Genomic DNA, 16,359 nt, shown 5'->3' with positions numbered 1-16,359 from the left:
GCCAATAGTAGAGATATACATGTTTTATTTAAGAAAACACACTCTGGCACTATTCATTACTAACCAACACTATCAATTCACACATAAAGATTGCAATATATGTATCTGAGGCTTTGCTCCTCTCCCCTTTCTTGTGGTTTCTGGACCATCATAACATAGAGGGAGGCAATCATTTTTTTTCTGTTTCTGTGGAAGGCCATGTTCCTTTAGAAGTAATCAGTCTAGGGCTGCATCACATGCCAGAGCTAAAGCCACTGACCCATTTAGCCAGAGCAAATTACATTGAGCTTATTCTTTCTGGAATCCCCCCTTTTCATCCCTTTTCTTATTCCAATGTATTCTCTCTTTTCCCCCTTACAAAGAAGACAAAGATTAAGGATGCATTGCTTTTGCTAGAGAAATAAACTGATTTGATTGTAAAAGGCTTTCAATGTCAAGTTTCATGAAACGAGACCAGGAATTGCAAGCAGTTTACTCCTGCTTAAGCCCATTTTGAATGATTGATATTCATTCAGTTTGGAAGCCAACTGGGTTTCAATATATACTACAAAAGAATTATGAGGATGCCTTCAAGCTTCACCCAGGAGACAGAAAAAGTAAATACCACCATAAGGATATGCGGCAGAATATTAGCCTCAGGAACAAGATCTGAAAAGTGGCTTATTTCATGCTCCACCATCATCAGATTAAAATTCAGAGCTACTATTATAGAGATTCTTCATTTTATCCCATAACTTTCTAAAATATCAGAGAACAAACTTGGGAATAAACTTAGGACTTAAAATTATACCTCCTTCTCACTAACAAGGTTGAGATAAGAATAATGAGGTAAGAAAGGGCAAATATCAAATGCATACAGACAGAAATCTTGGTTGCCAATGCACTGGTATCTATAAGGATGATTAAAGATAGATTAAAAGTTCCTGTTACTTTTAATTTGTTGGCATAATAGAAGTTGTACATAGGTTCAATGTAGCAAGGAAATATAAACAATCCAACAAAGCAGCTGATACAAGGAAACAAAAGCAGGGAAGGCTGCTCTCAGGAGCAGGTAGTGAGGGCAGTTGTTATGTGAATTTTTACCTGGGTAAGGTATGGCTTGTCCAGCTACAAGTGACAGTGATGCAGAGGCATCTAAAATGAGTTCAGGGCAATGAACCCCCTGTGCCCTTGGGAGATGGCAGAGAAAAGACCTCTTTAAAACAAGCAGGGAAAGCAGCCAACAAACTTCATTCATCCTGCCATTGTTGCTGTTGTCTATTTTTTTAACAAATCTAACACCACTAACAAGACTACGGCACTAGATGGATATAAAGATAAATAGTAAATCTGAAAAGAAACTGCAGTATCCCAGATAGATAGCATCCCCTTTCTGTTTTCATGAGAACCAGAACGAGAAAATGGAAGAAGCCAACAGGACTTATTCAGACCTAGCAGGACACCTAGGACACTTTGGGCATTCCTGAAAGTGAGGCAAGAAACAAGTGCTAGGCTCATTTAATTAAAATAGTTAAGAAAAAAAGGATTAAGATGAAATATACTTGAGGTCTTCCGTGCTTAATCATTCATGCTGAAATTAGGCAGATCAATTTTGCTAAACTGTCTAACAGGTTTGCCTTGCCCCAAGGAAAAAAGCGTGAGAATGCCCACTGCACTTAGATACTATGCAAGAGTTCCTTATTAGGCAAGAGTAGATTTACTTTCTCATAAAGTTCTGGAAGATTATATATGTGTGTGTGTATGGATTCAGAATAATAAAATAAAATGGAAGAAGTACGTGTAGAAGGAAGAAATTTACAATGGCATTAGAACTTCATGATTGGACAAGTTAGATAAGGGCAAACCATGTTGAGATGAAAAAACTGAGTTTCAGTGGGAAGACTGAAGTAAAGCTTATGACTAGAAACATCAGCTCTGAGTAAAAGTCAACAATGCTTTTGGCAGGGACAACCTAACTAAGGAAAGAGTTTGTCAGGGATGCTAGACCTGGATCATTTAGGGCTTCTGATCTCGGGATCCTTGCCTTGAACAGCTTGGCAAATCTCCCATTCCTACCAATATAGGAGGAGATGCTCTGTTCTATCCTTCTATATCTCAAAGACATGGTAGGAAAAGGGAGAAATTTAAAGATCCAATAAAAAAACCAACCAGAAAAGGACTAGGAGAGAGTTTCTTTAGATGTTTAACTAAAAGTATGGTGAGGACTGTTTCCAGCCAGCTTCCCCATCTTGATAGTCACATAAACTGAGGCAAAGACTGTCTTGAGCCTACTGAAGAGTTCATAAATTCAGAATGCAGCCAGATCAGTAGAGGGTCTCTGCATTGCTGCTCCGAGGTCGCTTGATCTTCTCAATATTCTTTAGAATCATGTCATGCAGAGTCACCTGGAAGGAGAGAATCTGGTTGTTAGTTTTTTCCCCCTGATTTTGGCAAGTATATTTGTTTAGCCATGAGTATCACATTTCTCTCCAGAGAAAGTCAGAAAGGGTTGTTGCCAAACAACTTAACATTCTATACTTCAATAAATGCACAGCTGTTTGGGAACTACTGAGTTAAAATTAAACCAATTTCATGGAGTCATGGATTTCCCACAAATGTTTCTAAGATACTATTGATTTAATAGATTATTCTTTTCACAAAATTATAAAAAATATAGTGATTCACCATAAGAGTGATTCAAATAGGCTTGCATTTGAAGTATTGACCTGAATTATGAATGCTGTTGTACTTGAAAACATAAATTCCCACATCTATGGTATCTATCAAGAGTGCAATACCACAAGACTGAAGTTTAAATAGAAAAATAATACTCTATCTTCAAATTAATCAACATGTTACAATAACATAGCCTTTCCTAGACCCATACTTAACAAAGGTTAGCAGATTTCAACTCCCGAAATTTTCAGTCAGTATTGTCATTTGCCATTCTCTTCTCCGTTTCCCAATATTTTTGATAAATGAAAAGCATTTCTTTGACAGACGCTAATGTTCCAGGCAAGAATCCTGAAGAACAGTCCTGCCATAAGCTACAATTTGGAAATTTTATTCCAGTAGATCTGGAGGGCACTACCAATCCAACAATATAGAAGTACCTAGTGCCTCTCCTGTCTATCATAATGAGTAATCTTCATAGTGTTTGCCACCTTTACTTTCATCACTTTAACACATCACAATAACTCTGATGAGAACAAGTTGTAAAAAGACCTGTCAGGTTTACAAATGAGAAATTTGGAATTGCATTTTCATTAGCTACTCCTATAGTACAGTATATGGAAGAAATACTGAAATGAACACAACACAACAGTATAAACTAGCTGCATGGCCTATGATTAAATATGTTTTTTCTTTCAATTGTTAAAAAAGTATTAGCTGCTATTGACCAGTGCTAATGACTTACGTTACTTGCCCACAGTTTAAGTGAAAGCTTCTAAACTCCTGGATGTAACTGTGCCACATGAAGAAAGATCTCTAAGGTTGAGAAAGAAACCTGCCGGTGTGCTAATGTTTTATCAATGCTATACGAGCGGCAATGGCTGTCAGTTGGCTTAAGAGTGCAATTCAAGGTCCTGAATATTATCTAAAAGTCCTACATTACTTAGGGTCTGATTAGAGACTAATTCCTGCTCATCAGTTAAGATCCAGCAGAATGAGTGTATTCTAGGTCCCCTCTATTAAATTTTGCTATCTTATGGGATCTAGGAAGTATACCTTCTCTGTTGTACCCCCACCATACTGGAATCGCATCCCTCAGACATGAGCATGGCACCTTTTCTTCTAGGGTTCTGGAAAGGTTTGAAAAACTGGGTTTGTTCCCAAGGGGCTGATGGATTGCTGTTTTTATTTGTTTAATGGCCCGTTTCGTTTTGTGGATTTTATTAGAACATTTAAATGTTTTTTTTTACATTTTTAAAAATTTTGCACACCATCCAGACTCCACTGGGATTGGGTGGCCTACACACACACACACACACACACACACACACGAAAACATTAATAGCAATAAGCAGATAAGCAATTCAGAGCCCTTATTTGAGAGAAATGTACTTAAGTTTCACATTATTGATGATTTTATTAATAAACTATGGTTAGTATTTACTTAGATTCTGTATACGTACACCCTTTAGCTTTTTGAAAACAATTTCAATATTTCTTTCACTGAGAAAGAAAAAGAAATTTGTTAGAAAGTTCTCTTTACGTGTTGTACTCAGCTATTAAGGAGTTCAAAAAAGGAAGTGAACACATTTCCAATATTTCTCAGCAGAATTTGTATGCCCTTAATTAGGTTGTTGCAGGTGACTTTACACATTTTAATTAATTTAGATTTGAAGCAATTTTTAACTCATTGTGGTTTTCTCAATATAGCATAAAAACATGTAAAATGTCCAAATAAACCAGAGAATTAAAAAAAATATCTGTAGAAGTAACATAGCTAATTGATAATGTTTTTATCATTATTCCCTAGTTCAGAAACTATGTTATGCCAGTTCCTTTAAATATGGTTTGTAGAAGAAGCCATAATAGCCTGGGGTTACATAATACAGTCTAGTTTGAAGTAGGTTTAGAATGTTATGTGAGCCCAGTCTGTAAATTCTATGTATTATGTGAATAGAATAATATTTCCCATTTTTATGTACCCCTCCCAAAAAAAGCATAGGATCTGTTTAAAATAGGTGATCTAATTATTAACTAAATAAGCAAAAATATCAATTATTCTATCCTTATTTTTATTACATTCTTCAAAGAAGCTACTCAGACTGATCAATGCTAGAAATTAAATCAGCATCACTTAAACACTTGTATGTGCAAACCAAACAGATTGGAAAGTTTCACATGTTATCAGATGGTGATTCCTTAAATAAGCAGTGGGACTGTTCTACAATCAAGAAGCCTGCACAATTATATGGAGCCACAAAGCCAATTACATGGGGACTGTGCTTAAAGATCTGCTTATGTTTCTCTAACACAGCATAGCACATAACACAGAAATAAGTTTTACTTCTTGTTTCTTTGTCTGTTTCTTGTTTTGTTAAAAGATATCTAGAGGTTTGTTTTATCTGTTAACCAACATATATTTTACTGTATCTCTCAAGATTTCATTGGTTTGGACAATATAAACTATTAATCTCAGATGGACAGCAACCACAATTGCATATACAGTTGCATTATATGGTAGACTAAAAAGTATTTCTTTTTTTCACTAATAATTTCAATCCCTTTCTCAAGACTTCCAGTATCTATGCAATTTGTTACTCACTAACTTGCCTATATAAGTATTACTCCTTAGAAAAGAGATCTCACCATATTTCTTTCAAAAAGAAGTTAATTGTGAATTGCTTCTGCTGGACAAATGATAAATCTAAATAAATAATCTAAGACAACAGAACAAAAATACAGTACTCAACGTCCTATTTATTTGCAACTTCCAATAATCCTCACTTGACTATGGCAGCTAGGAGTTCTAGGAGTTGAATTCAACAACACATGGAGGTCAAAAAACCCTTACCTACTTTTGTGACAAGAAACTCTTAATTCATTAGGAAAAGGATTATTATTTTCCAACTTGGGAAGAAACAACATTAACTTACGTATTGATTTCTGAGCTCTGAAATGATGAGGCGGAGACTGATGTATTCTTTTTCATCCATTTCAGTCACTGTGCGGCGATAATCTTCCTACAGAGACAGTTATTTAATCAGAACCATTTAGTCCAGGGATGTCAAACTCGCTGCCTGCAGGCCGGATGCCATGCCCACTTTAGCAAAGGGGGGGGGGAAGTTGCAATACATCACATGACAACGCTGTGACAACACGAGTTTGACACCTCTGATGTAGTCCCTACCATGCAATAAGCAGGAGTGAATAATTTTTAGGATCCTTCATTATTAGTATTACTGGAAGCTGTAGTACACATTTCCCATCTCTGCACTAAGACAATGTGTAGCTAAGGAGTTTCATTCCATCTCTCAGTTTTAACAGTACAAAAATCTGTCATCTTCTCAAGGTTTCCTAAACAGAACACCAAACATTTCTGGAATATTATTAATTAAATTCTAATTAGAAAACTAGTCTTTGAAACTTCCAGAATGGCAATCTGAAGCAAGGATGTGCACTGAGGGTAGGATTGGGTAACTATTTCCAATTGGGGAAGTGGGAGGAGGGTTTTGGGGTTTTTTTTGTCCAATAACAAGGGCTGCAAGTTAAGAAAGTTAATCACCATGTTTTAAAATAGTATTTTATTCATACTTTTACCCTAAATCTCCAGAAAATATAATCAGTTATCCAGCAATACAATTGTTTCTAGAGGTTTCTAGGGATTGCTCACTTTTTATATAATATAGATATAGGCGTTTGATTCAAGAATATGCTCTAGAAACTTTTCAATTATTTCTAATCCACCCAATAGTCCTAAATCTAATTCATTAGTCAATTTAATATCTCCACTTAACACTTACCACATGAGGATATTTTGCTATTTTAGAAACCAACTTTGCTCGTGTGATGTAATATCTGAAATAAAAGGGGGAAAGTGGTACAATGGATAGTGTAAGTGACACACAACAACATATACTCTGGAAAGTTATCCCATCTGGAAAAAAAACTTAAAATGCAAGGAGATACTCACCTAGAGATCTGATCTAAATATGAAGCTGCCTCACTCTCCACAGTTCGGAGCTCCGCTACAGTCTCTTCCTGCAAAGAAAAAGCCAGCAAGAAAATATTAAGAGAAGACTTCATACTGAGGATAATTATAATTGGATATACCCAGACAGCTTATATAAGTAGAATACAAGACCTTGTTTAGCAACAGTAATTGGGGCTTGCAGCTCTGTTAATTTAAATGGTTGCTATAAAGGAAATGAAATGCAAGTAGTCCTCGACTTACAACCATTCACTTAGTGATGATTCAAAGTTACAACAGCAGTGAAAAAAGTGACTTATGACCATTTTTCACACTTACAACTATTGCAGCATCCTCAGTCACATGATCAAAATTCAGGGGCTTGGCAACTGGCCTATACTTATGACAGTTGCAGTGTCCTGGGGTCACGTGATCACCTTGACAACATTCTGACAAGCAAAGTTAACAAGGAAGCCAGATTGACTTAACAATCATGTTACTAACTGATCAACTTCAGCGATTCACTTAACAATTGTGGCAAGAAAGGTTATAAAATGGGACAAAACTCACTTAACTGTTTCACTTAGCAATAGAAATTTTGGGCTCAATTGTGCTTATAAGACAAGGATTACCTGTAATTGGGATTGCATTCTTTTCTTTTTCCCAATCCCTGCTGGCTCAAAGCTGAAAAGACCAATCAGTTTCATATCCTAGACTTTTGTTTGATTCCTAACCACTCCTCTATGCTTTGGAATGCTCATCTAGAAAGCAGGCACATAATGGGAAATAGACATAGAAAGCAATGCATTGGTGCCAGGGCTGGGAGCCATGAGAATACTATGCAAACAGCCTGATATATTGCCCATTATGTGCCTGCTAACTTTCTTATAATCCCTTCTTTTCCAATTTCTCTACTCTCCAAGGGGGGAGGGGAAACCAGGCAATTTTGGTAGGTAATCTCTCCTATACCCGATCCATTTTTGCCTTTCATAGAGTGGAGAGATTGGAAATGAATCAATTACAAGAAAATAGGTAGAAACACGATGGGGTGTTTGCACAGCATGCTCATGGATCCCAGCCTCGTACTAGTACGATCACATTCCTTTTGTATATATTCCCCATTCTGTGCCTGCTTACTCTCTTGTAAATCCTTCCTCTCTAATCTCTCCCTGCTCCAGAAGGAGTAAATAAAAGAAAAACCATAGGTCAGATACAGGACAGTATGTACTGATTATAATGGTGATCACATGACTGAGGAACAATACAAATGTCATTGATGTGGTCATTGGACATATTTTTTCAGCATTATCATAATTTTAAATGGTCTCTGAATGAGGCAGTTGATAAGCAAGAACTACCTACAGCATTATGCTTATGAATTCTAACTTCCAATTTAAGTAACCTGAGTCAAATGAAATAAAAATAATCAGAAGAGTATAAAACTCTAGCACAGTAACAGAAAAACAGAGTTGGAAGTGATCTTCGATGTCTTTTAGTCCAACCCCCTGCTCAGGCAGGAGACCCTGTACCATTTCAGACAAAAGTAGTCGAATCAAGGAAAACACTTGCTACAAGTCAATCAAGTTCTAAATAATGATTTGTACTTCCCCCATTATGAGGTTCCATCCATAGTACTTTATCCATAGGCTTAATTTCCCAGAGTTATCTCCTCAATACTCAATTTACCTGAATAGAAACACCAAAGTTGTTTCCATCCTCTATCCTGGGAATCAGCAGTTGTACCCACATTTTGACCTGAAGAACAAAATGGCATGTTAAAGAAATGCTATCCTTCTGGATAGTCTGCAAATCTTTCGCTAGCTGAGCTCTGCATGAAACATTTGCCATTTTCTTTCAGAGTAGTCATAAAAAGTAATAACTTAATAAACATTTGGACCTTAGAGCCTTATGATCAATTCTAACATTGGGTTAACACTGATTGATGAGCTATAGCCCTTCAGACACAGGAGTACATCATTCCTCCACCCAATCAAAAATTGATACTCCAAAAGTAATTGTCTGCACAGAAAGTATCTTTGTACAGCACAGTAGCAGCCAATTATATCCAAATTTTTCTACCATTTGCAATAAATGGAACTGATTATTTGAGATGACACTATAATTTTTTAAAATAAAAAGTACAAGCAGTCCTTGACTTACAACCACAATTGAGCCTAATTTTTTTGTTGTTAAGCAAGACGGCTGAGTGAATTTTGCCCCATTTTACAGCTTTTCTTATGACAGTTGTTAAATGAATCATTGCAGTTGTTAAGACAGTAACAGAGTTGTTAGGTAAATCTGTCTTCCCCATTAACTTTGCTTGTGAGGTTTCAAAAGGTGATCTTGTGCACTGCAACAATCATAATCATAAACATATGCCAATTGTCAAGTATTTGAATTTGGTCACATGACCATTTTGAAACCAATTGTGTGGAAAATGGTCGTTACTTTTTTCCATGGCATTGTAATGTCACTAAATGATTGGTTGTAAGTCAAGGAGTACTTGTAACAAATTTTGCCTTATCTGCAAAAGGTATCCCAGAGGTGCAGAGAATATTTATTGAATTTGTAAACTGAAATTTCAGAAAAGCATTTGATTTGATCTCTCCCCTCTTAAAAGCAACATGTCTAATAATTGTCTTGTAAAACAGAATCTCATAAAGCAAAAGACAAACCAATTCTTACTGTATTGCACTTCTCAATAAGCAGCCGAATCTCTGGTTTTACTTTCTCAATGATATCCACCAGTTGCTGGTTGCTCTTCAGCATACCATTAGGCATGACAAATACTTTGGTACCTAGTGCCATGGAAAGAGAGTAGATGTAGGTTCTCCCAGTTCCTGCCATCAAAGGCTGAAGGAGAGGTGGTGATGGACAAATGAGCAATATAATTGTGTGTATGTGATGGGAAATAGGGAGGGCGGGAATGACAGGTGATGGAGAACAGAGAAGCCCAGAACCAGGTTTGTATGGGAGGTACCAAGGCCATGCACTCTGGGAAAGGAATGTAAATTGGCCACAACATCTCAGTGTGCTAACATCTTGGCGAGTTCTGATTGGTGAAGCATGGACTAGTCACAGGGATCAGGGGAGAACCTTTTCTGTATCTTTTTCATGCATAAAACCTTAGAACTAGACTCAATTTACTGCAACCAATTTCCTTAATAAAAAACTAATGGAGCCGAGGATCTTTCTTTCATAATGGACAGAATTGGGGCCGGTCTGACACTAATTACTTATTCCGGGGAAGCAAGCTACTCCAACTTCTCATGGAAATTCAAATCTTTTTCCTCCATTCCACTTTTAATCCAATTTTTAAACTCCATAGTGCAAGTGATGTTGTTCTTCTGATTGAAGTTATGGTAATAGGTAATCAACTTCCATTCTTTGGACTACATCCAATTCTGGGATCCTATTTGAACAGGATCCTAATTCTGTTCAAATTATCAGAGACCCTGCACTTTCTCTTTTTAAGATAGAAAAATGGCATTTCAGAGAATCATTTCAAATTCCAAAGAGCTAATCAAATATTAAGGAGCCAGCTTTAACATGCAGTCCAAATGCAAAAGAAATATACATAACATTTGTGGAATTTTTTTGTTACCATATCAATGTTTTAGGATTCTGGACAGTTTTACATACTTTGTGTTCTCAATGATTTCTTCAGTTAGGACAAATTTCCAAAAACAAAATTGGTAACCAATAATTAACTAACACAAAATCTACCTTGGAAGGTCTCTTCACAGTCTTCCAATTTTCGCTTTTTCATATTGGACTAAAAAAAGAAGAGAGGAAATATTATATACATACTCTTCCTTAAGAGTAGCCTCAGGAAACAGATGCTACAAAGCAGATAGTTGCTTCAAATGTCAGAAAGCTTTGTTCTCTCTCCAGTTTATCAGCAAGTATAATATAATTAGGTTGTTTTAATCAATCATTAAATGTTACAAACAGCTGGCCAACCTTACCCCATCCAGTCCATCGTGACTGTTTGTCAGAAGAATTGGGTCTGGAACAGGAAGGTTCATGTCTGAGTGGATTTGTGTGAGATCATGAATGTTCAGAATGGGATCCTAGGGAGAATATCCAAAAGAGTGAGGTATTTATGCTCAGGAACAGTATCCAATGCGATGTTAAAAGTTAATAACTGGCAGACTATTATTTGATAATGTATCACTCTTGAAATAAAGGTATCATTCTCAAAATAAAGGAAATAAAGCTCTTACCTTAAGGAACCCATCAAGTTCTAAAAGCTTCTTTGGAAAAAAATTTGCCACTAGATCCTCAGCCTGAAAGAGAAAGACCATCATCTATGATGCATGAATTATTAATACAACTGCTGATTCCACAAAAGGAAGGCAGAGACCAAGCTTTGGTATGGATCAGGAAAAAACACCAGATAGATAAAACTCCTTGAAAGCTGAGCTACTTCTAAAGGTACATAACAAAAGTCCTATAATTTTCTGAAGTCAATAAACCCTAAACTATAGGGAAAGTCTCTTTTTTGAAAATCAGAAGCAAATTTAACTGTCTGAAACCATATTAGTTTTCCAGTATTTAAGGGGCTGCCACAAAAAAGAGAGGGTCAAACTATTCTCCAAAACTCTGCTCTGCTCTAGTCTATTTACTGAAATTGCAAGCAGAAATCAGGCACTTACTTCACCTGTGATTCTCTCCCTGAAAGAGTCTACCTGCAAAAAAGAAAAGGTGTAGCTTAGTACAGCATATCTGAATTAAGTGCATCATCATCACCCCAAGCACTTTATCTTTGCTCACCTGCATAAATTACAATTGTTCTCACAGATACAAACTCCTACTTGCAAATGATCTTTTTGAATCATTGTTACAGAATATAAGACATATCTAACAAAACAATTAGATAGAAAACCAGCATATACTTTAGAAGAATATTAGATTAAAATAATTTTTAATGATTTTCTATATATTAGGGCCCAGTATAACTCTCTTCTCAAAATTTCAGTTTTTGGAACCATGTACACGTAAATCCTCAGCTTACAACTACAAATGAGACCTGAATTTCTGTTGCTAAGAAAGGCAGTTGTTAAATTAAGCATGGCTGATTTTACTTTTTGCCACCATTGTTAACTGAATCACTGCAATTATTAAGATAGTAACATGGTGAATCTGAGTTTCCAATTTAACTACTTGTTAAGCGGATCACTGTAGTCATTAAATGAATCATATAGTCATTAGGCAAATCCAGCTTCCCTCATTGATTTTGCTTATCAGAAGCTGACTGAGAAGATCATAAATGGCAAAAAGTGATTCTAGAATGCTGCAACCGTCATAAATATGAGCCAGTTTGTCAAGCACCTGTATTTTGATCATGTGACTGAGACAATTGCAAGAGTTATATGAGCAGTGGTCCTAAATGACTTTTTTCAGTACTTTTGTAACTTCAATCAGTCATTTAATGAATGAGTGTAAATTGAGGATTACATGTATCACTTTTGCTTCCTACCTAGTTTGATTTTCATATCATTGCTGTTATGCTTGCTTTTATCTATTTTTACAAAAAAATTAATTGCAGTCCATACAACATACACACACACAAATCACAAATTTTTATGCCAAGTGGTGTGGTGGCCTAGAGGTTAAGATGCTCGCCTCCCATTTGGAAGGTTGGGAGTTTAATCCTAGGCAATGACAGACGGCTCTATCAGGGCACAAAGAGAAAATATCTGCTGTGAACTCCATGTAAGCATCAGGAAGATCACCCAACCAGTAAACACTTAGCTCCATTCAGTCACCCCAACAACCCTGAATTAATGAATTACAAAGTTGTAAAAGGAAAAAAAAATCAAATTTTTATGCTGCCCATCTTCCTTCCAAGATGCATTTTAAAATCAGTCTATAGAAAATAGTACTGTAGTTTGTGAAATATTTGTTACCAATGTCGTTCTTTCAGGAAGAGAACCATTTTTTTACTCTTCTCTTTATTTGTTCACATTATTGTTTGAGCTAATATGATAGTGTTCTCCAATATTTAAAAAAATCATTATAATTTCTACCTAAACCAGTATTCAAATTATCATTCTTCTATGTTGAAAATAATTTTATTGATTTTTATCTTCTTGCACCTTGCCATGCTTATTATTCTCAACTTTTCTGCTTAATTTTCAATTAGGTTGATTACTTACTCCCTTTTTTCCAATGTGATCTGCTTTTGTTTTGCATTAAATTTTAATGACTGTCTTTTCAGCCCAAAATCCTAGAAAGAGTAACCTAAGTAACATCACATTGACCTGAATGGCTTTACTTTTTTACTGACATGTACAGAACTGAAACATACTCTCCTATCATGTCTTGATTTATCTTCATTTGATCTGAGTTCTTTTTAACTTTTCCCAATTCAAAAGTCTATCTTTTCATTAAAGCTGCAATATATTCTTTTTTTTTTCCATAAAAAAGTTTTATTTTTACAATCATGTCAAACAACTCATTCCATGTAGTTTTATACAATTAGTCGGGCCTGCTCAGTCACCACCCCTTTTTAACACTCTTCCCTCTTCTACCTTCTTCTACTTTCCAGAATTTCCTCTCCTTCTCTTATCTACATCCTCTCCTCCCTCCACCCTATACCTTCCTTCTCCCTCTTCTACCCCTCTTTCTTCCTCTTCTCCTCTTTCCTACCTCCTACTCTCTCTTTTCTCCCTCCCCACCGTTCTAAAATGGTAACTGGGCAGACCCGACCCTACATTAATTATATTTATACATCTTCAATAATCCCTGTACATTAACCATCACTCCATCTCTAGCCTCAACCCCCCTAAGTTGCAATATATTCTTCTATCACATATAGTGCCTTATCCCTCAAAATTTCTGTCAACAGATGTCACCAAAATCTCCTACTTTTACAATTATTAGAACTTTCCCTCTTAATACTATATTTTATTTTTCTTAATCTGTTCCTAAAATTAGTATTTTGTTAATGTTAACTTCTTTTAGTTTCTGTTAACTTGTACAGTTCCCATCTTTCCCCTTTTATTTAAGAACAGCAGCAAGAACAAGCAGAACCTCAAATGAAGATGTGAATTAATTTTATTTACCATTATCCTACTGATCTATAGTGCATTCAAAAAGTATTCAGACCCTCTTCACTTTTGTCAATTTTGTTATGCTGCAGCCTGATTCTATAATTATTGAAATTTTTTTTTCTCATTAATCTACACTGAGTAGCCCGTAATGATAAAGTGAAAACCGCTTTAGAAATATTTGTAAATTTATTAAAAAGAAAAACCTGAAATATCACAATAACATGAGCATTCAGACTCTTTGCAACAACACATGAAATTTAGTTCAGGAGCCCCCCATTTCTTTTGATCATTGTTGACATGTTTCTACACCTTGATTGGAGTCCACCTATGGTAAATTAAATTGATTGGATATGATTTCGAAAGACACACATCTCTTCATAGAATGCATACTGCAGCAGAGCAAAAGCCATGAGATCAAAGGAACTGCCTGCAGAGCTGAGACAGGATTATTTCTGCTTCATTGAAGGTTCCTAACAGCACAGTGGCCTCCATAATTCTCAACTGAAAGAAGTTTGGCATGACCAGGACTAGAAGATGATCACTTGACCAATTGGGGGAGAAAACCTTAGTAAGAGAGGTCACTCCAAGAACCCAATGGTCACTCTGACTGATCTCCAGAGATTCTGTGGGAGATGGGGCAGAGCTCCAGAAAGGCAATTCCCATTGCAGCCCTCCACAAATCTGGGCTTTATGGCAGAGTGGCTAGACAGAAGCTTCTCCTCAGTGGAAAACACATGAAAGCCAGCTTGGAGTTTGCAAAAAAGCGCCTGAAGGACTGTGAAACTGTGAAGAACAAGATTTTCTGGTCTTGTAGTCAGAATTCTTTAACTGGTGGGCTCCCATAAAAAAATTGAAAAATATAGTGAGATGATGCAGTAGAACTTGCTTCTTACTGTTCTGTTTGTATTAAAAAATTTGGAATTGCATTTTATAAAGTCAAAATTAATTTTAATTTTATTGCTGAATAGAAAGCAATATTACTATTCTTCAAAATGTATTAAAATAATACTAAATGCCTAAATTTCATTTTATTAATGTGATGGGATATCATCTTAATAAAACAAACATTATTATGATAGATCAAAAGTAAAAAGTACACACTTTAAAGAAATTGTAGCATTCTTAATGTATTTTTTAAGTTACTTTAAACATATTTTTTTAAAAATCTGGTTTGAGTTCATCTTTTATACACTTCTGGAAATAAGGCTCATTATATTCTATTAGTCTCATTTTTGAGCAATTTTTACGATTGAATTATAAACAAAATTAAAAAACTGTATTCATAATTAACATTACATTTATATATCTTTCTTAAAATATAAATCCAACACCAGTGGACAAATTGATTTGGCCTAAAGTCTGTTGTTTTATTACAGCCACTAAAATGAATCCATTTTACTCTATGCAAATTTTTCACCCATTCAATCACTCAAATTGTGAGAAAGGTAATATATAAATTAAATAGGATTTTGAAGCATAAAGTTATATATATATTTCTCAGAATACAATTACTATTGTGTGCAAATATTTTATACATATCACAATTTACCTTTGAAATATATACAACTATGACTATTGCAGACTATTGCATTTTTATTTTCTTTCACAATTATTCTGTAATTAATTTTGTCAATAACTTACTAACCTGCATACTAGACATACTGAATATTACTCTTTTAAATGCAATTTAAACTAATCGTATTTAATACTATAAGACACAGTGAAATACATGTTGATATCAAATGGAACTTCCATTTTACCCAGTAACTTTTTAAAAAAAAACTATATGCAATATTTAATAGTAAATTTATTGAATAAAAGCCTGCAGAACATTTGCTAAAATCAAAATTATTGCTATAAAGCTACACATCTAGCCATTGCAAGTAGCATGGTAGTTGAATGATTAATGATCTTGAATGATGTTCCTAGATTATATAACTTGGTGTACTTTTCAAGGTAAATAAATTTCCCATCCAGGAAATGTTCGAAACATACGATTTTCGTGGAATTCAATAATCTCGCTGGATAAAAACATTCTATTCTAACGCAAACATCTTGTTTTCATTGCCATGGGAAGCTGTAAGGGTTACTCCCATGATTAAAATAAACAGCAGCCTGTCACGTTTATTGCGCTACAACCTGCATAACTAGAGGAATTTTCGGCTCATAAGCAGACTGGCTCACGAATGAAAGCCCAGTGACGCCGTACCAGTAAAGCTCCCAACGGCAGATCACTTGATCCAAACATGTGGCGATCAACGGATCTGTGGCTTGTCACTGTACAAAAACTATTCATGCTTTGATCACGTTCGACTGGCAAAAACAGTCGCCGTGGCGGAAGCTTGTCTGGATTGACCTTCTGTAGCACTCTGCACATGCCTAGAGGCACGCCCGTGGCGGGCTTATTAGAATTCTCCCCTCCTCCCATACCTTGATCTTAACTTCTGGGTCCACCTTGAGCAGAGAGGCCATAGCGGGGCGGGGAAGCCAATTTTCCAATCCAGATCTGTTTCCTTTTATCCCGCGCGCGCGACCACCTGAGAAAACCACCGGCTTCGTTGCCGCCGGAAGTGAGAACATAACGCCCCGCCACCGCCCTTCTTGACCAATCACAGGACGCGATTTTAGCCAACGTGATTGTTCCTTGTGCCTTTGTCGGACAGGCCTCATCCGGTGCTGTGC

General features: G+C 35.9%; 1 protein-coding gene across 1 annotated transcript; it reads right to left on the bottom strand.

Annotated features, from left to right (window-relative positions):
* Positions 1–8: 8 nt before the first annotated feature.
* On the bottom strand, positions 9–16,339 carry PSME3 (proteasome activator subunit 3). Its single transcript, XM_058180350.1, has 11 exons — positions 16,108–16,339; positions 11,278–11,310; positions 10,846–10,908; positions 10,588–10,692; positions 10,346–10,394; positions 9,305–9,417; positions 8,306–8,374; positions 6,623–6,690; positions 6,453–6,507; positions 5,586–5,672; positions 9–2,384 (listed from the first exon to the last, which is right to left on the bottom strand). Exons 1-11 carry the CDS (start codon positions 16,255–16,257, stop codon positions 2,304–2,306), a joined length of 873 nt encoding a protein of 290 aa, XP_058036333.1. The 5' UTR covers positions 16,258–16,339; the 3' UTR covers positions 9–2,303.
* Positions 16,340–16,359: the final 20 nt, after the last annotated feature.

Source organism: Ahaetulla prasina, chromosome 4, assembly GCF_028640845.1.
Source record: "Ahaetulla prasina isolate Xishuangbanna chromosome 4, ASM2864084v1, whole genome shotgun sequence".
Taxonomy (NCBI): Eukaryota; Metazoa; Chordata; class Lepidosauria; order Squamata; family Colubridae; genus Ahaetulla; species Ahaetulla prasina.
The sequence above is the reverse complement of the archived record's forward strand: the minus strand, read 5'-3'. Positions and strand labels throughout refer to the sequence as shown.